Source organism: Topomyia yanbarensis, chromosome 2 (assembly GCF_030247195.1).
Source record: "Topomyia yanbarensis strain Yona2022 chromosome 2, ASM3024719v1, whole genome shotgun sequence".
Lineage (NCBI taxonomy): Eukaryota > Metazoa > Arthropoda > Insecta > Diptera > Culicidae > Topomyia > Topomyia yanbarensis.
The window spans coordinates 175,115,896-175,137,116 of NC_080671.1; the positions used below are offsets into that span (position 1 = coordinate 175,115,896).

Sequence of the window (21,221 nt, forward strand, 5' to 3'; positions counted from 1 at the left end):
CGAAGTATCATAGGGGTAGAATTCCGGCTAACGATGTAGAAGTATTCAAACTCAAACCGACTCCTTGTCGGAGTGGAGCAATAATGGCAAATCATACACAATACACAAGATATATGCTCACCTTCACGGATGCACACGTGCGTGGGATCACCAAATTCGCCATCCATGCCTACTATCACTGTACAATGGTCTAGACCGACAGCAGCAAATGATCTCAGATACCCGAGATGTTTGGTGAGGCATACCCAGACTTTACCGAACATCTGGATCAGACCGCGAAACATTCATTCGCAACTATATGATCACCCAAGCGTTAATCGATCTGATTCGGCAAGAAGTACAGAGTGAGCTGAACAGAAGGAATAATAGAGCAAGTCATATGTTGGTAAAGCTCAGTAAAGCTTGTTGTTCACGTGTGAGGACAACGAATTCGTAACGCTGGTGGAGGATATTCCTACACGCTCAAAACGGCAACGTGGCTTCGTTTTCTGCTGAACCTGATCCGTCCTCCAACAATATCGGGGTTTTTTGCCAGAAGGTTGGTGACTTCAACAAATTCATCAACGGACAGCTATTTGTTTGAAACTACGGGCTGCTGTTTTGACGCCATCGCCTTGACCGAGACGTGGCTCGACCATCGGACTCTGTCTCGCCAGGTGTTTGGTTCAATATTCGATGTCTATCGCTGTGACCGCAACACCCTCAACAGCTACAAAACATCAGGTGGTGGTGTGCTTATCGCCCTTCGTCATGGTATAAAAACCCGAGTGATCAACGACAACCGAGCTCCGAGTAAGTGTGGCTATCAGTGAAACTTGCCGATCGCATTCTGTTCCTGTGTATCGTGTATTTTTCATCGGATAGAATTCTTGATTTCAGCCTGATCGACGTAGATCTTTCCTCCATTGGTGCCAGGCAAGTTACGGATTTCTACGATTGGATATGGAAAAATCTGCGCTATCCAATCTACGATTGGATATGGAAAAATCTGCGCTTAGCAACAATGCCAGTTGTATTCTGGACAGCTACAGCAGCGCAACACTTCGGTAAATCAATAATGTCATCAAGCAAGCCGGACTACGCTCCGTTTCGCTGCGCTGCTCCGACTCTTTTAGTCCAGCGTATGCGTCATCATCCCCCACTACATCTCGTACTCGCTGGTAACCATATATACAAACAGCAACGCAGACGCGCCTTTTCCAGACACCAGCGGGGCGTAGAGCGTCAACTGAATTCTAAGCCCAAGTCGTTCTAGATGTGTGTGAACGAGCAACGAAAAGAATCCAGTTTACCATCTTGTATGTCATTTAATGGAGTTTTAGGTAATTTACCAACTGTTCTCCGACATATATTCAAGCGATTTTTTCCGACGAAAGCCTTCCACCACAACAAGTCGCTACCATTGCCAATGTAACTCCTTCTCTAGGATGAACAATCAACCAAGTTTGCGTCGATAAGTCTGCCATTCTTGCAGCAAATTCCATCCTAAAAGCATTTAGTTCCCCGGGCATTCCCTCGATGTTTGTCAAAAAGTACATCAGCGGGCATCTTGAACCACTTCGGCGAATCTTCGTATGCTAACACTCACTACTGGAACATTCCCTTCCTGCTGGAAAGCAGCGCACAAGTTTCCAGTTCATAAAAAAGGAAACAAATCGAACATTGATAATTATCAGGGAATTTAATGTTTAAAAACGATCGTCGACAACGACCAATCTGATCTCGCTCATAACATATGTATTCGGTGGATTCGCTGACGGATTGCAAACCGATGCTATTTACTTGGATCTATCTGCGACCTTCGACAAAATCAACCATGATATCGCCATAACGAAGCTGGACAAACTCGGTATTCATAGACAACTTCTGCGCTGGTTTCGTTCCTAACTCGATGGAAGACAAACTGTCTATGTGCACCATTCTTCTGTCTATCTGCACAATTCTTCGCTATATCCCGCTTTCCACAAGAAAGCCATCTCGGTCCAGTAATATTCCTGCTGTACTTTAATGATGTCAATATCAAATTACAAAGACCCCGCATTTCTTTGGCCGACGACATGAAATTTTTTCGACGAATACTGGATAAAAACCGATACCGAGTTTCTTCAGAGTTAACTGGAGAGTATGTGGTGTGATCTACACCGAATGTTAGGTCTGCATACCCTGGCTGAAAGGAAAATGACATCGTATGCACCTCTAAGCGCTATTTCGAACTCTTCGCCAAAGAGTTAGGGCCGATTTCTTCACCCTCGCTTAACTTTTAAGCTAGGTTCACCAGTACGTTTAAACCTGGCTTTAGGGTCAAGCGAGGATAAAGAAATCGGTCCTTATGCTTTTTCCTAAAATGAGACTAATTGATTATGCTGCCAACAGTTCTGTCATCGCAATAGTTCGGAGGTTCAACGAGTTCTCCCCACTATTTGATTTTAACCTCACCGTATCTGGATTTCGAAGACGCATGCAATTACACTAGTTTTAGGAAATTTCATAAGGAAATAAACAAATAAACAAATTAGGTACGGAGAAAGTACACCAGCATAGACAATCCATTCATTCTACATGGACGATCTTGAGATCTTTGCTGACTCGATGGAACGACTAGGCGTAATTATCAAACCAGTCAAAAAGATCACTGGTGACATTGGCATGGGAAACTCCTAGAGAAATGCTATCAGCTCGAGTAGTCGACACTGGTACCGATGAGATCGACGAAAGTGAGATGTTTCATATCGAACCGTACAAATATCTCGAATTCCGGCAGGGAGTTCGTAACACAGACATCATGCTTGAGCTCCGAGATAAGTTCATAAGTCGAGAGAGCAGTGTCTTGATGTATTTCTTGAACGCGGAGAATAATGTCAGATCAATCAACACGTTTGCTGTTTCAGCGATGATAACTTACAGTTATGGCGTCTTCAAATGGAGTCACAGTGACCTCAAGGATCTTGAGGGAAGACGTTTAGATAAGGAGAGATACGTCATGCCCAGTCGGCGCTGGAGAAGTTCGCATTGCTACGGTACGAAGGGGAACAAGGTAATGTCGACATCCAGGCATTATACGGTTTCTAGAATATTTTTAGGAAAGTGCCAATGTAATCTATAGCATCTGGAGGAAAAAATGAAGAATAGAAGTAGAAATCTGTGTAGTCCACAGTCATGTTTGGCACCAAGATATCGAGGGTACATGCCGGATGTGTCATACATCGCATGAAACCAGTGACCACGTACCAGCAAACGCAGCCTTTTACGAGTTTCACAGCAGTATTCCTAAGATTTTGTACTAGCAATCAGCGATACAACGTGGTCTTCTGGAGAAAATTGTGCTTAGCTACCGCCTATGCCGGGAAAATTTCCATTTCAAACTGTATTTGTATCCCAAAGTTCCATCGGGCCAATTTACGCACCACGTTGCCTAGATATGTGCTGGTCTATGACAAGTGTAACGGCTCACCATAATCGACATCGTCGCATCACTGGACTATACTTTTGATTTAATTGTGGGAAAAATTCTTTGTAAGAATGTCGGGGCAGTCAACATTGTTCAAGAAAACACCGAAAATGAAACGAAAGTACAAAGCTTCTTTGAATGCGCTCCAACCGGTTGCTTTGAACGTCGTTGTATGGTGCCCATACTTGTACAGCATACTCCAAGATGCTCCGGACCAGTGCACACTATATACTTTTCAGCACATAGAGATCTTTAAAATCAACAGAGTTCCGTTTGAGAAAGCCCAATGTTACAAAAGCCTTTGCCGTTGTGGCGGTGAAGAAGTTTTCTGTCGAATAACACCCCCAAATCGCTAGAATCCACTCTCTCGATGACACAAGCTTGAAGAGTATATTCGCAACGCCTTAGACCTTATCGACGTTGATCTGTATGTCATTCGGCGAGCACCACTGCACAAGATTGACTATATCCACCTGCATCGAGTCCCGAAGCAATTGAATGAAAGATTTTCAGATCGTCAGCGTAGATCCATCGAATCGGCTGCGGACTGTGAGCATTCGTTTCGAAGATAGACATTTTCTGACATAACCCAGGAACGTCTTCTACTATTTATAAACTTCGAGATTGTGGAGGGATTATTTCGCAGGCTTGGTTAAGATATATATATATATATATATATATATATATATATATATATATATATATATATATATATATATATATATATATATATATATATATATATATATATATATATATATATATATATATATATATATATATATATATATATATATATATATATATATATATATATATATATATATATATATATATATATATATATATATATATATATATATATATATATATTGCAGTTCAATATGTCAAAGAATAGTTTTGTTGTCCTCGATCCTGTGACGTAAGTATCGCTTTCGTTATTTTCGGAGTTACATTGCGTAGGCGACCAAGCTTGGCGTTCCATCACTTATAATCTGCTTTTCAACTTAACGTTTTTAGGAATTAAATTTTATTTTTTGTGTTTCGAATTCATCTCGCCAGTAACTAGCACCATCTGGGTGTCCAGTTAGACGATGTATCTACACTAGTACCCAAATTTGCACTAGTTAGACACAAAATAAATTCCAAACAGACACATACATGTGAACGTTCAAAGCAACTGACTTATATCGAGTGATGTCCCGGGAAGCAAGCAAAGAGGCTCAGGTTTGCTGACGAGAAAGCGAAAACGAACTCTTGTTTTTTGGCTCGGGAGCCAAACGCCTTGCATTATACAATATTAATTCCCATAAGGGAAAATTGGATTAAACCCAGATGGTGCTAGTTACTGACGAGATGAATTCGAAACACAAAAATAAAACTTAATTTAAGTTAGGCTTTGTGCCCTTAACGCGCAAAGTGGTTTAATCCAATTTTCCCTTATGGGAATTAATATTGTTTTTAGGAACATTACGGCGAAGAATTCCATATATGGCCTCGTAGAACACCGTAACTGCCTGATCTAAATCTGTGAACTATTTCTATCTAGCATATCATGCCAACTAACAGCACCAACAGCCTAATATTTAATCAAGGTTGCATCGAGTAAAATGAAAGTTGAGGTCACCATTATTTGTATCAGAAACATCGCCATCGCCAGGACGCGTGACAAATCATAAAACAAAGGGCTTATGGTGAGGGTCTACCTTAAGTACAGATGTCGGAAGCTCAATCAGTTCAAACACGTTCGTGTCATTGACGAAGGCTAGATCGAATGTTCGTCCATTCACGTTGCTAACAGAGAATATTTGATATATACCATCAACGACCAACGTATCTGTGATAGCCGTCTCTTGCTCCGATGCCGTATTTTCAGGGATGTAGCACTTAAGATCGGTATCCAAAGACCACCGGACATGAGAGAGATGATTATATTCTTCAGAACAGAATTATCTGGCTTGCTGGCTTTGTCGAGAATGCTCTGGACCACAGAGAAGTAAACGTTATGCAAGCCAGGATCACTATTCGGCCTCAGATAAGTGCAGCAACCATATTGAGATCGACCCGGCAGTGAAACGACAATAAACATTCACATGTTGACATTTTTAGTACAGTTCCAGTTACATGTTTCTCTATCGGAATAAGAACACCACCTCCGCACCTTAGATCACTGATAGAAGAGTTGCGATCACATCTATAAATTGCCTAGTTCCTAGTAAGCTCGAAGTTTGATATATCATCTCGTAACCAAGTTTCGGTGAGAACAATAATGTCGTAGTCGCAGGAGATGAGGACAATCAAGAATGTTTGTTTTCATTCCTCGAACGTTGTGGTAGTTGATGAACCGGAAATTATGTGTTGTACTCGGTAGCGTGCTGCCAACCAAAAGCTGGCTAATAGCACGACTGCGTCGGAGCGCTCGGGACCTACCGTAGTACTGCATAACGGGCGTCCCGGTGATGCCAGCGAAAGACGGATTGGTTGATGCAACCGCTGTGGTGAATACGAAATGAAGCTTTGTTCAAACAATGGCACAGGTAGTGATCCAGGTGACGTGCTGCAATCCAAAGGGTTTCAGGGATCGGATGATCATTTAAAGCAAAATATTCGGCTGAGAAGGGAGTTAGGACATCAAATGTGCCAAATATCGCCCACTAGTCGCAGACTTGATTGATGTGTGGAGGTTGGAACAGGTTCCGGGAATTGTTCCTATGGCACGATCGACAGCTGCTGCTGAAGGCGCCGAAGGAGTTAAAATTAGAGAAGCAGCTAGCTGTTAACGAGAAATTGCTGATACTCAGTAACATCATAAACAACCTACGCTATCATGTGAGAATTTTAAGGACATTTGTGTTCAATTAAAGGTTATGTCTAGCCCTAATCTCGCGCAGACCAGAAGCTAAAAAGGCACCGTTTGTTCAAAACAAATAAACGAAACAAATTTTGTCCGCGTCGCTTCGTTACTTCTACACTCCAGCAACAGAAAAGCTTCGATGAGCAAGATGAGTGAATCGAAAAACAAATTGCGCCCACTAAGGTGAACGAATGTCGTGATCGAATTTACACTCTTACTTACGCGAGGTGGAACAGTTGTGAAAGGCAAAAACGGACCATGATCTTACACTGGAAAAATATGACCCCCTACGGCCCACCCCTGAGTCGATTCCTAGTTCCATCAGGAGTGTTTGTTCCATATTTGAGCCAAATCGGGCAAGTCTAGGTGGCACTAAATGCATCAGTTTATCTCTACAAACGAAAATAAGAAAGACAATTTTATTGCGCACACTTTGTCGAAAACTGCGAATAAATTCAGCTTTAGTAGGAGAAGTTATTAAATTTTAACGAAGTGATGTCTGAGTCAGGTTTGCGTATAGTATTGAACCAGCCGTAGAATTCCACGGAATTTGTTGTTTGCTAAAAACGGATGAGTTTCATTAAACAGTATTTTCAGAAGAATTTTAGTACATAATATAAGTCATCTTTTGGCTAGAAATTTTTAGTTTCGTCTTCCATCAAATAGAGGGCGTCATGAATAACTTTTTAAAGAAGTGAAATAGAATATTGACATGTTCAGATAAATTATTCAGAAATAGGCAATAACATTATTTTTGTTATGTTCACTTAAAGTGATAAACCGATATACACAGTGCCATCTAGTGCGTTTTTTCAATGAAAATTGTTGAAAAATTACATACAAACTTTAAGTTCGTTGGTTCGGTAGCAATACTTGTCCGATTTGGATCAGATGCTGTTAGTGGGATTGGGAATCGACCCACTGGTGGGCCGATTGAGTTTCAAAAATTCGTTTTTTTTCTGGGCAGTTCATAGGTGACCCATTTGCAACTACATCATACATTCGAGATGATAGGGATGTTGAATTCTTCTTCTCTGATACTGATAAAATAGCCAACCAACAAGCATCAGATGGTAAAGTGAATTCACCCCCGAAAAAGATCATGCTTAACAGCAAGCAGTGCGCCCAGGATAGTTGACTGCAATAATTTTCGATTTTTCTTTTAATTGCATCAATCTAAAAAATTATACTATTTCCTAATGAATAATGTAATGAATGACCCTTGAGGTTAAAACCATAAAGGTTAATAATAATTATTATAATAATATTCAAAGATTTAAAAGAAAATGAAAATCAGATTCAATCGTCGTAGTTTCGAGCAGTTTAGTTTTACCTTTGGACTAAGTTTGTATATTATGGAAACATTTTCGTATACAATTTCTGTCTTTTTTGTTCCAAGTTTTGTTCAATTGTTCATCTTCCGGCTCTGACCTCTTATTGCAGTACCTTTTGCTACCATATTTCTCTCCATTGTAAATGTGTGTGTATTTCTATTCCTTTTCTTCATCTATAGATAATGTGGACTTAGCAAAGAGTTTCCCGGGGTAAATCTCTTTTACGAATTTATGTTGAGTAGAATTCATTACATTTTTGTGCCTGAACACATGTACTTATTTTCACTGCATTCTGGTCAATCTGTACAATTTACTACTATTTTCTATACAATTTCCAACTATTGTTCAGATACGTACACGCTTCTCTTAAAACGAGACTCTTTTACGCTTTTACTTTTAGCATAATCTACGCGCTTTTCTGTCCACTTTGCTTTTATTTTGATGCATTTAGCACAATTATGAAAAGATGTAGACACACCGTATTTTGACTTTTACCTTTCAAATTAACCTTGTCAATGTTGTTTTCAATATGCAACAATGCAAATATAGCAGGTTTGAAGACCGCATAGATCCTTTATCCTAAGTCCCAGTTTACCAATTCCTCTTCAGGTAAAATTAATCTATCAGTCGGTTCGCGACACGTGACAACACGCCAACATGACACGTGACAAACTGGAATCATCAGTCATAAACAGATAGCCCTGACTAGGTCACAGATCGATAGTAATGCAAAAAATACACACCAGTACTCAAACTAGTCCTAGCATGTGAGTTATAAAGTTGCTGTTCCATATGTTGTTCATCCGCAGACTACTAGTGCCCGGACGACGACCGAGTCATTTCGTGATGGAACCGTTTCCTGCTCCACCGATCGAGGTAGAAGACGAACAGGGCGAGGGTCTAAAGAGCTAGTTTTAGTAATGCCAACTCACCCCTATGCCCAGCAACGACGATCCTTACCCTATCCTGTGAGACCTCCGACAGTACTCGGCACCCTAGGAATCAAATCAACCGAAAACAATAGGAATTGTACGTGACTGTGTGCGAGAGGTGGCTTCCCGGTACGGTGTAGAAGTGTTTCAGTTGGACAAAACACGATGCTAATTTTAGGACAGTAGTAGCCTTTGACTTTTACAGTAGGGACGCATTCCAGTCATAGACTCATCATAGCATTTCTTGAGGGTTCACTTTAGTTCGTGGAACTCACCGATCGAGAGTGACATCCACGTCGTACGAAGGGCAGACAGTTTTCACATTTACGTATTTTGGCCTCAGCTCAGTATTATTGAAAACAATTTATTGCATGCCATTATTGTAGATGTTTGGTACTTACGATTAATCGTGTGATTAAAAATGTAGATCTAACAGTAGTCTAAAATAGAAAGACCAATATTATTTCACTAACGAAAATACTACTATATTAGCCTTGTCGTACGAAGTTGTAAAAACCAACGAAAAACTTTTGAACAAAACGAATCTTTCACAACACAGGAACTAATCACCTTACTATAACAAATCCACTAATGAAGCTAACCGTTAATATTACTTATTTATCCTCCGAAACAGGTTCAACACATCTGAATATGTCGATTTCACTATTGTCTCCCATCGTCGTTTGTCGATGAAATGCTGGTACTTTTTACTAACTATTCCAACTACCACTACTATTACTATTACAACTCATTCATTCCTCCGCCCAACTGGAACTCAATGGTTCTATATAGCGATTCAATACATTTCCTAGAGATAACATTAAGGCATTCCACTCATGCAAATCTCTCTCACTAATATGGGGTACGGCACGATTAGGAGAACTAACGAATCTGACCGCAAGAGCCTACTATAATCTCCTCCTGTTCTACAGTCGTTTGAAAGTACCCCACGTGTGAGATCACACCCCCACCTTCTCAAATCACTCGGATCTCATTGTAAACAAATGTGCGAAATTCATATGTAAACTCATAACTGTATCAAAGCAACGCCATAGTTCCTCATTTGTGCCTTAATTTCTCGTTCGGGTTTAGACACGTTCCCCTAGAATAGTTCGTTCGCATTAAAACGTGTAACAAAGATGAATCGAATGAGACTACCAGCAGCGCGTTTGAAGCATGTTACCTAAGATCTACATTTTTAACATTTAGCTGGCGTTTAATGTGGCATAATTTACCTATTTAATAAGATATTTCTATCCTTTTAAAGAAAAGTATTTTCGTACCAAGCATTCGTGTTTGTCTGTTGGTTGTACTTTTTTTGAATAAGGCTTAACAGTGTTTATGGACGTTATACTATGTTCACACTACAGAGTTATAACACGTTATAATAATTAGCAACAAGAAATATGTCATCAAGATAGCATTAAAACACGTTTTAACTCGTAGTGTGAACGTAGTATTAGTTCCGGTCAGTTGGTGATATAGTATGTTTTTCTTTGTTTGTCACAATTTTTGATTTTGTAGACTATTGTGCGAAGTATATTAATTCGAGATTGGTAAACAATTAACACTAATAGCTCCTCATATACACCTATTTAAACCAGTGGTATTAATATACTTCTCAGCTTATTCTATTTAGATATTAACGTTCACCGTAGCGAAGTAGTTTAATGCGGCATATATTTATTTATATATTGTAGTCATTGTTGATTTTAATAAATGGTTAAAGTTACGCTTGCTACTTTTATTTACTTCTGAAAATCTATGGCAAAAAGACACACTTTAACACATGTACACATACCGACTGTGATACACGAACGGATTTTCTACAGGGTGTTCTTTTGGGCGAGGTTTAGTAAACATATATTTTTAACACAACCAACTGAAGCTATTGTTAGATACTAGAAATATGTCGAGGTATTGCGGTAGTGCAATGGAATAGAAATGACGGCGAGGTCAGTTTAATTTTCAGTGTTGAAAGACTTTCCGCATGTAAATTGCATTTACAAAGAGAAAGATTTGCTTTTAATTCCATCGTGGTTAAAACAACAAAAGTGAAAAAATAACAGGTAAATGTTTTTGGAAAACTTGAGACTCCTATTTTATGAAATGATTTTTATTTGGTTGAAATCACAGATTTTTTCAAGACGCTCAACATACGGGCAATTCCGACCGCTCCATAGTAATCCCAAAGTGCAAAAAGGGTTCAATACTATTGATATTAGAAATCTGATGTCTTTCAGGAAGTTTCTTAGAACGAAACTCCCCTTCTTCTCATCTCATTGGAGCAGTGATTAATTCCCCTAGTAGTGAATTACGAAATTTATTTTCTTCAATAATCCAGATAAAAATATATAAAATATATAAAATATAGGGGAACCGGGGGCTATTAAGACAGTGGGGGTAATTCGGACCCCCATGATTTCTCAGAAAGTAGCAAGACTTTCTGACTATCGTACATATTCGTGGAACCGCTATTCTGAAACATTAATTTTGAGAGCTGAAGTTGATTCTTTGTTCTTTGTAGAAAGGAGATGCAACGTGTTTCATTGTTTTGCCATTCACAAAACAAAAATCATTATGATGGAAAAACCATGATTAAAGCAACAAATAAAAGTGAAAAAATAAAAGGTAAGTGTTTTGGAAAGCTTAAGGCTCCTATTTTATGGAATGATTTTTGTTTAGGTGAAAACAGAAATATTTTCGAGACGCTCACCACTTTTGTGCGATATGAGCGTACGGGGCTATTCAGACCCCCTATTCCGTCAACCACTCAGCGGCTTGCGGCTGCGTACACCATTGCACACGCCACGGCAAAGAAAATGCATGGGTCGCCAATCGACAGCTGTGACACACCAGATTAAGTTTATGTAAAGCAGTTTATTTTTTTGCTTCTTAAGGAGTGTCTCTTGTAACTAATTCATAGGTGAACATAATTCCATTCTAAACAAGTTAAAGAAAAATGACGGTCTGAATTGCCCCGTAGGGAGGTCCGAATTACCTCTACATTGTAAAAGGATGGAAAAACGTAGATTATAGTGGTTTTAACCTTAAGGTCATTCGCCTCTTCGGGTTAGAAAAATCTCTTATGAAAAATTTCTAACCCTATGTGCGGGGTTGGGACTCGAACACAGGTGCGCTGCGTACAAGGCAATCGATTTACCAACTACGCTATGCCCACCCCCTATGTGCTGTTCTGACAACAAGTTTAGTAAAAAGTTGTTTAGAGTCGCTGAGACCATGCTGGTGGAGCTTGTCTGAAAGAATGTTGATAGAAACTGAATCAAAAGCCTCCTTAATATCTAGGAACACTGATGCCATCTGCTCTTTGAATTTCGGTTGAGAGTAACGCAAGACAATCGTTCGTCCCTTTGCCTTGGCGAAAGCCAAATTGTGTATGTGACAGTAAGCCATTTGCTTCGACCCAATTGTCGAGGCGGGATAGGATCATTTTCTCGAACAACTTCCGCATACAGGACAGCATTACGATCGGTCGATACGAATTGTGGTCGAAGACTAGTGTTTCTGATTTTTGGATGGCGATGACCTTCTCTTGTCTCCAATCGTGTGGGACAATATTAGCCTCAAGAAACTTATTAAATAAGTTCAACAAGCGTCTCTTGGTAGAGTCTGGCAGATTCTTCAACAAGTTGAATTTGATTCTGCTTTATTGTTACTTGATAAGAAAGCAAATGAGAGCTCCACCATCGAAAAAGGTATTTCGTTCGCATTATCGTGAGGAGACGCAGCGCGGTTAATCTTCTGTGCCGGGGCGGAATCCGGACAAACCTTCTTTACGAAATCGAATATCCAACGGTTTTTATTATTCCGCGCTCCCGTACTGTTTCGGTTTCGTAACCGCCGGGCCGTGCCCCAAAGAGCGCTTATCGATGTTTCTCTCGTTAGTCCGTTAACGAACCGGCGCAGTAGCTATGTTTTTGCATTCATCAAACTCTTCATTCGCGTTGCTAACATCGCGTACTGTCGATAGCTAGTGGGTAGCCCATCGTCCCGGAAAGTGTTATACGTGGCGGCCTTCTCCGCGTACACGTCTGAGCACTCTTTGTCCTACCATGGGTTGGCAGGCCGTCCGCGAGAGTTTCGTGTCTGGTACGCGTTTAGTCTGAGCTTGCATCGTGGTGTCGAGAATCAAGCAAGCCAGGAACTCGTAATCTTCCTCCGGAGCAAGCTCTTGTGTGGACTAGAATATCGCGGACGCGTAGCTCTTCCAATCAAAATTTCGCGTGAGATCATGCGAAACATTGGTTGTATTCGGTGGCCCTGGAATCAGGAATCAGTAGCGACTGGCTCAAATAGCACGTTCTTCATATTGATCGGAAATTTGTGCTTTGCCATTGTGCTTTGTCTTTTCATCATTTCCCTGATGCAAGGATAGCTCTTCACCACCCCGGGGTAGGAACAATAGCATATCCTCGAGTTTCAGATCTCTGTACATAGATTAATCTATGTATCTATCCGCATACGCTATTGCAGCTACATATCAAATGAAATGAAGTTCCGTAATCGGAATCACAAAGATTACACTAATAAACAGTACGCTGAATAGTAGCCATGTGATAATTGAATTTGCAATGTCCAGCCAGTGTCCTGACTAGAACACAGCAATTATGCTTGGAAAACGAAGCAAATTCTTTGACATTTTCAGACTCACATCCGGCAGAAAAGTCTTAGTTTGAACGCAAGTTTGCTAGCTACGCCAATGGTTGGCATGTTCGGATGCAGCCCAAGAATGAATCTTGTGCTTCATGCAACTTATCGAAAGTGATAAAACTGGTTCTAGACCAACACATTCAGTCGCAGCGCCCGCTTTTTACCAATTCGTCTGCCCACTCATTTCCTCATTTCCAATAATACCGGAATGACCGGGTACCCATAGAAGGTAGATTGCATTTGAAGCGCTAAGTTCTTCGAATTGAGTTCGACATGCGATTACTAATTTCCATCTCGATTCGGTCGAACTAATTGCCGAAAACTAGTCTAAATTGGCCGAAGGCCATGCAAGTTTTCTTGATTTTGAAATCGATGTCAGGTGTCCAATTAAGTTTTGAGTCAAGAATTACCCCAACGTACTTAACTTGATCAGCGACAATAATTTCAGAGTCAAAGATCTGCAACGGACGAGCTCCCGTTGAAATCTCTCGTTGCGTGAAAATTGATATTATATTTGGATTAACTGACAGTCCAACATGAAGACGCCATTGCTCAACAACACATAAGGCTTGTTGCATCGAATCAAAAAATGCGTTAATGCAAAGACCGGTGATCATTAAATGATCATCATCGGCGAAACCATATGTCGGAAACCCAAGCTCATTAAGTTTCGTCAATAAGCCATTGGCGCCAAGGTTCCATAGAAGTGGTGACAGCACATTACCTTGAGGACGTCCGCAGACACTCAGTTTCCTTATCTCTACTTGTTTTAACGATGAGCACAGATGTCGGTTGCTAACCACTGCGTGTATCCAGTTCTTGATATATGAAGGTACTCCATGACCTTCCAAAGTGGATTCGAAAGACACATTGTCAAAAGCACCTTCAATATCAAGAAAAAATCCTAAGTTTGATTGGTTTTGCGAAAAAAGCTTTTTCAATATTGTAGACAGCTTTGGGTAACAGGGTGGTAGTAGACTTCCTCCGCTGATATGCATGTTGCATTGAATGCAGTGGATGCTCGCCCAAGCTAACATTCCGAATGTAGTGCTCGATTAAACGTTCCACTGATTTAAGAAAGAAGGAGGTCAGAGTGATCGGTCTAAAGCTCTTTGCTTCCTAATGTGTGACGCGGCCACCTTTGGAAATGAATTTGACGGTTATTTCCCGCCACGCTAATGGAATGTATCCTGTTGAAAGATCGTGTTTTTTCTGGGTAGTCTAATAGAAAGAGAGAGTCTTTGTAATGGATTAAAGGTAATCGTATTTATTGAACATTTTGGCTTCAATGCTGAATCGGCGATCGATTTTCTTTATTCTAAGAAACGAATTTACTTGCTACCGAATGTTCTACTCTTGCTTCAATGATTCACGGGTGACGATGTTGAATCCATCACTTATTTCGTTTGCCGTTGCTGTACTGGCACAAAACGATAGACATTGAACCTCGAGGCTCAAGAGCATCGGAAGGATTTTTTTCGTGGATTCAAAGAGATTTTTATCGGCTCATAGTTTGTTATCGACTGTTAGTATTCCGCGTGAATGTTCGATGAATATCGAACTGATATGGTCAATCCCAATGAATTTGCCTTCGATGATTGTCCCTTGTTCTAAGTGCAATGTTAACATTTTGAACCGACTTTTGAATCTACCATCTAGCATAATGATATCTGACAAACATTTCCTCTTGCCATTCGGTAGAGTTGATGTTTACTTTGTTACAAGCAATGCATTAGTTGCGCAAACTGATAAAACCACACACGGAAAGCTAGAGTATTGGATCAACATGCTCTTATTTTGAAATACTACATACAGATTTTTTATTGTGAAGTTAAGGTCCAACTGAATATCTGTTTTTTTTTATTTAATGGGAGCAATCAATGTTCTATACTTTCATGTCCAGAAATTTAATTTACTCAATCCTTATATCTAGTCTTGTATCCTACTACATAGTCGACTGACTTACAAAACCGTGGTATGTATTTTACGTATGTTATAAATAGCTTCAGTTGGTTTCGGTAGTCTCTTCGCTATTACTGTAGATTGATGTCTATGATATACTTCTATTTAACCTCATCATTTCTTTCACGCCAAATCACACCGCCTTTACAGAGCCCTGTTCCATTTTTCCCAACATACTCACACTTCGATAACTGTTCTGCCTTTAGCCAACCCGTAGTCTTTGTAGCCAATCACCTGATATAGAGAAAAAAAGGCAATAGTTATTCACATAGAACACTTCCACCACCTTTTCACAATCTGATAAACTATAAACAAAAAACTACAATATTTGAAAACATATCTCCCCCTACCCTCGTTTTCTTACTGGCACTCGGGAATTCAAACACGCACATACAACTTTTCCGCGGAACACAGCGAGGCGATCCCAGAAGAAAATTACACCAAGTCCCTGCCCGAACGCGACAGATACGGAGCCCGCAGAGGACCAACTCTAATCAAGGTCTCGGGAACGCCCAGTAACCGCAAGTCGACCAACCCCCAAACCACCGCACTTCTCTCGTCCAGTTCAACCGACTCCGAGGAAGACGAAGAGGAAGATGAGGACTGTGGTGACGAACAGCATCCCATTTGAGAAATATTTATCTAGGTAGTCTTTAGTCCTCCCGCCGTCACCACCGCTGCCACATCCCGCCTCGATAAGCCTCTGCCTTAGTCCACGTACTTAATGATTGAATTAAAAACAAATACAAGACGAAAGATAACTCACCCGAAGTCAGCAAGTTCCGCTTCACAGAGAGTGGCGTGGGGTGTGTGCGAGCTGAACGGACGAGGTCTTCTAGTTTTCCAAGCGCTTCCTTCTACGATGAGTTCGGTGAACCGAAAAATGGATGGATACGCCACTCTCCTAGAGCCGTAGCAGCAATCAACATACTCGGTAATGTTACTCTAGGTTATGTAAGTATTTTTTAGCATAAACTGACGTTATATTTTTGGGTTAATACGGGACAGTAAAGTCAAAAGATCATAGAGTATGTATTCCTATTTATTACAATGCTAATTTGAGTAAACAGTGAAACAGGACGGAGTTTTAGACAAATCAAGGCAAGCAAAATAATGATAGTTATTGTGATAGGAGAAGCATAGTACTTCATACGTTCTCTATATATAATTCTTTACTAGATGCATCTAATAGGCCGTTTCAGAATAGTGTCGTTCTGAGAAAATCGATAGGCTCAGTGTAATCTTTTCAAAGTAAAATTGCCATCGATTGTCAATCCCAAGATAATTCAGCAATAGGTCTAATGATGAAAATGAGGACAGTTTCGTAATAGGCCTATCTTGTCGAACACAACGTCGATATGTCTCGTGTTTTAATCGAAAGATTTCTTATATGTTGCACAACTTTTCAACAAAAACAGGATATCTTTGTTCTTAGAATACACAAAGCGAGTTGGAAGTGTAAGATTAATGCATACAGCTCACAAGGCCCTGATAGAACCCTCGGGATTTCTATGTAAATCTGGAACCGGTTTACTAAGCTGACCAACAATATTAATGAATCTTGAATAATTTCTCGATCATTGGCAGGTAGTTTAGTTGAAATCGGTTGAAAAACTAGATCCAAATAATCACCGCCTTTTTTCGCCCAGCTACTCAGCACCTCCATTTGGCGGTCTACGTTTGGTTTCAAGGTACCGAGTACACAACAACGCTTCAATTCTACGGTCAAGTAAATTACAAATAATGCAATAACTATGATAACTTTCCAATGGAATTATTTTTTTTCCGTTTCCATCAAACAGCTTTCAACTCATAAATCATTTTATATGACGATTTCAACAAGCAAACTATGTATTTGTACTATAAGTTGGCATATTGTCAAAAGTACTCAAAAGTTTAGTGGAGGTGAAAACATAAAATCTTGTATTGCGCTGTTTAGAATGATTCTCCTTAATCCCACCAGACGACAGGGTTTGGCAGCAGACATTCAATATTTTGTCCGGGAACCAGCTTGAAATCCACTATATACAATGTATTCTGCTTCATCGTTCCATTCCGTGATTTAGAAGCTTGGAAAAAAAACGATGAATTCCTTTTGGTGGAACCGTATTTTGGCGATATCCCGATCCGACAGATCTTGGTTTTTCTTGATCGAGCTCAACATCTCCTAGCTGAAGATCCAAACTACCAGCGCGACATATGCTTTAAACATCCGGACTATAATCATGGAGCCACGGTATAAATGACAATTTTCTCCTTTTTCGCGTTATTTCGAATTGTCCACTGCGGGTTTTCGGCGTTGGTAGAATTAATAGTTTTCTAGTCTACAACCTCGCACAACTTTTTGTTCGTACCGAGACGAAACTGGAACACGTGTACCTCAAAAACAAATCACTGTCAAAACAATCCACATCCAACCACATGAGGCTGTAGAATAAATAACTTATCCAGATTCTGGGCGAGTCCGAATATATTTGGTTAAGGACATGCTGAATAGAGTCACAAGGTGACAGCTATCGTTTCTGCTTCTTTTTATTTCATCGTCAAAATCAAAACATTGCATTGGCGCGCACGACAAAATCGTTTTTAACTCAAATGTCTTATCTCAGATTGCTTAGAAATTGTATCACTGTATGTAAGCATGTTAGCACATGCAGATGAATAGATTCTCTTCACGGAATTTCGATTAGTGTGGGAAATTGGTATTTTTTCATTTTTCAAAACTAATGAAACACGTGGTACAAAAATCAGTCAGCTGATTGCTGAACGATACGCTTGTGTGCGTGCCATCTCCTATCGGTATAGTACGTTCTAGCCGCACACAGATGCTGAACGTAACCGGAACATAGTCGAACATAACCGAACCTTTAGTGTGATTTTGGCATCGCTTCACCTTAAGTTAGAAAAAGCTCAAGACAGTGCCTGCAGAAAATACTATGAAGACTTCTAGGCACATTCTATGATACTGCCTAGCTATCTCTAGCAACAGGCTATTTGGAATAGTTTCCGAAGATGCCAAAGAAACTTCTCCGCGTGAGCAAATCAGGTTCTTTAGGACACTGAACTGTTCTGAAATATGGGCGATGTCCCCACAGGCGCTTCACAAAAGAACTATTATAAGGCTGTGAACCATTTGGCGATTTTTTTAACCTTCAAAAAAATCAAAAAAAAAAATTTGACAGTTCGAAAGTTATTTTCTCTTGAATGGAAAAATTTAACCGAGAGAGCGAACCATTTCAAAAGTTGACATATGGATAGTTATTTAGAATTGACAGCTGCGATCACCACAAGTTGGTACAGGTGTGAACATTTGTCCATATTTTAAAATTAGTTTTTTCTTATTGCATTAAGTATGACAGTCATAGCCTCGAAAAGTAAACATCCACATCATGAAATAACCCAAACAAATCATAACACAACACGTTATCGTTTCCATCTTTATCCCTTAATTTTGTATTGAAAAATATTGACAACCTCAATTAGGTACAGAAAATGTTTCCACCTTTTTATTCTGCATCATGGGCAACATTTTAACCATCGAGCTGTCAAATTTAACTATCGCTGTGTCAATTTTAATCATGCTCCAGAGTAGGGTTATTTTGCAAATAACTTTCGAAGTGTCAGATTTTAACTAAAAGTTAAAAATTTCACCAAATGGTTCACAGCCTAAGAGTCGTAATATATAACTGGTCCGATTTTTTCCGAAAAGTTTGTTACTAGTTACCTGCAGAAAGATATCTAGAAAAATTGCGATATAGTCGCTAAACTTGCGTTTCTTCTCTATTTTTCTCGTGAATCGCACAGAATTTACTTGGTGGTAGCGATGACGCTCGGAATCTAAGTCGATCTCGGACAACCTGTTAATACTCTCACTTTTAGTTGTCTTTTCATTTCTCATTCTAAACCTCTTCTTACGGTCCACCGAAATACTGAAATGAATTTGAAATGTTTGCGATATTTGCACGTGGGGCGAATCACAAAAAACAAAAATAAAATTTTTCAAAGATTTCAGTATTTTTTATTAAAAATATTTTTAACAAAACAACGTCAAAGAATATTGGAGAAAGGGCCTTGGTCAGCTGTACGACGCAACTTAGTCGCGATGCTCTCACAAGAGCGCTGGACGCCACTGACGTCCATCTTCCGGATACAATTCCTGATCCTGGTGGTTAAGTGCTTCGTATCCTTGGCCCGCCAATTATTCTTGTACACTAGGGCACTGTGGGAGCCGAAAAAATCCTCAATGAGACGGCACTGGGGCAAGTTGGTCGGATTCCTTCCCGATCAGAATGAAATAACAAGATTATAACAGCACACTTTTTGTAACATGCTGTGTTATAAATTAGGTCTTGTTAGTAGTTAAAATAACAGAAATTTATAACAAGTAACAATGCGAGAGATAGTTTTGAAATATATCTGTTATGTATTTCTAATCCGGTTTCTTTCGGCACGTACGGTATCTTTTTCTCCTCAAGATACTCCAGCGTCTTCTTGGCGTAATGAGAAGACGCCTTGTCCGGCCAGAAGACGTACTTCCCATTTGCATGATGCTCCTATAAGAGCGGCAGAAGATTTTTCTTAAAACACTTCTCCTGGTACACTTGTTGATTGATGGCCAGACCGCTCGGCTTGAACCACGGCTTTGAAATCCCTCTGTCCGATATGGGGATGTACAGCATAACTTTTTTCAAATTTATGCTTAAACTTAGATTTTACTTCGCGGGGTGTGGCCGACTTGTCGCTGGAATAGCAACTGTCATTTCCTGGAATGTGGGTCTTCGAAAGTGGTCTACCGTAAACTTTTTTTCTACAATGACCATGTGTTTCGCAAAACCGTACAACACACTCGCGGAGTGCTTGCTGTTTCGACGCCATCTTTGATACTGACAGCACCCGAGCGAAAAGAAACATGCCACCCATTTCTAGGGAGTCCAGAGAGCATTTCTCTTGGAGAGAAATGAGCTCTTAAATTTAATTACAGAAAGGTATTGAAATCATTCTCACTTTAGAAACAGTTTCTTAGAGTGCCCACACTCAGAAAGTTGGTATGGGAAGATTTTTTGCGAGAATTCAATAGCAACAGATGTTGAAACATTTATTTTTAACAATTCACAAAAAACTTCAACCGAGCCTATCGACCATAATCAGGATCCAAAAGTAGATGGAAAAAAGCCTTAGAATAGAGAAACTTTCTATAGCAGCCCAACGTGTATTTAGTAGCTTAGAATGAAACGAAAGGCATCACTGCGCCACCCCGATTAGACAAATGCATTTATTTCTAGTTTTTGAGTTTAAGTTCATTCGATGTCTCTAATTTCCTAAATGCAAGTATTTTTTCTGCTATTCCCAAAGACATTAGTTAGAAACAGTTTACGTGACAGTGGATGGTTAAGTCATCACCTTCATGTTAGACCACAGCGCAAAAAACTACAATTTTTCAATTATATCTTAAGAAAACCAGCGGTATTATTACTTATTGAAAATACATAGTAGATTGTAAGTAGCGCATTGCAGTACATGAGAAAATAGACACATTTTTAGGTTACGCAATATTATACAAAGCACCAGCACAACAGTCAAAACAGTCACGACAACGCGAAAAAATTTCTAATTATTTTATCAGCTTATCCATGGCTCTTTTCTGTATGTTTATTTAATTTGCAGTAAAACGGATTTTCCTATTGAAAGAAAAAAAATTGTTTTATTATATTTTGCCTTAAAATACTTACCCATACATCAAACATTATTTCGATTCTGTTGAAGCTTTTTAACCATCTGAACCCAATACGACATCCGAAAAACTATAGCTTGCGGGGAAAAATAAGACTCCTAGTTAAAAAATTGCACAAACTTCGATTTCCTCATTATTTAGTTAATTTACCGTTCAGTATCAGAATTAACAGCGAAATTCGCCGGTAACCCTGATACTGCTACCAAGTAGATAATCACTCACACAAAAAACTGCACACAATGCAATCCTTCCTTGCTCACTACACATTATGGCAGCACGGTTAGGTCTT

General features: G+C 39.7%; 1 protein-coding gene across 22 annotated transcripts in view; it reads left to right on the forward strand.

The window, feature by feature from the left end:
- Positions 1-20,460, forward strand: part of LOC131682192 (sodium/hydrogen exchanger 3) — a 175,412-nt gene extending 154,952 nt beyond the window's left edge. For 12 of the 22 annotated variants that reach the window (XM_058963488.1, XM_058963496.1, XM_058963493.1 and 9 more), the window contains 2 exons: positions 9,203-9,268; positions 15,616-20,460. In XM_058963488.1, the coding sequence (XP_058819471.1) occupies positions 9,203-9,268; positions 15,616-15,832 (283 nt within the window). In that variant the 3' untranslated portion in view covers positions 15,833-20,460. Of the gene's footprint in view, positions 1-7,815; positions 7,847-8,445; positions 9,288-15,615 lie in introns of those variants that run through there. The other 10 variants (XM_058963498.1, XM_058963505.1, XM_058963509.1 and 7 more) reach the window with 7 other exon arrangements.
- The last annotated feature ends 761 nt before the right edge of the window (positions 20,461-21,221 follow it).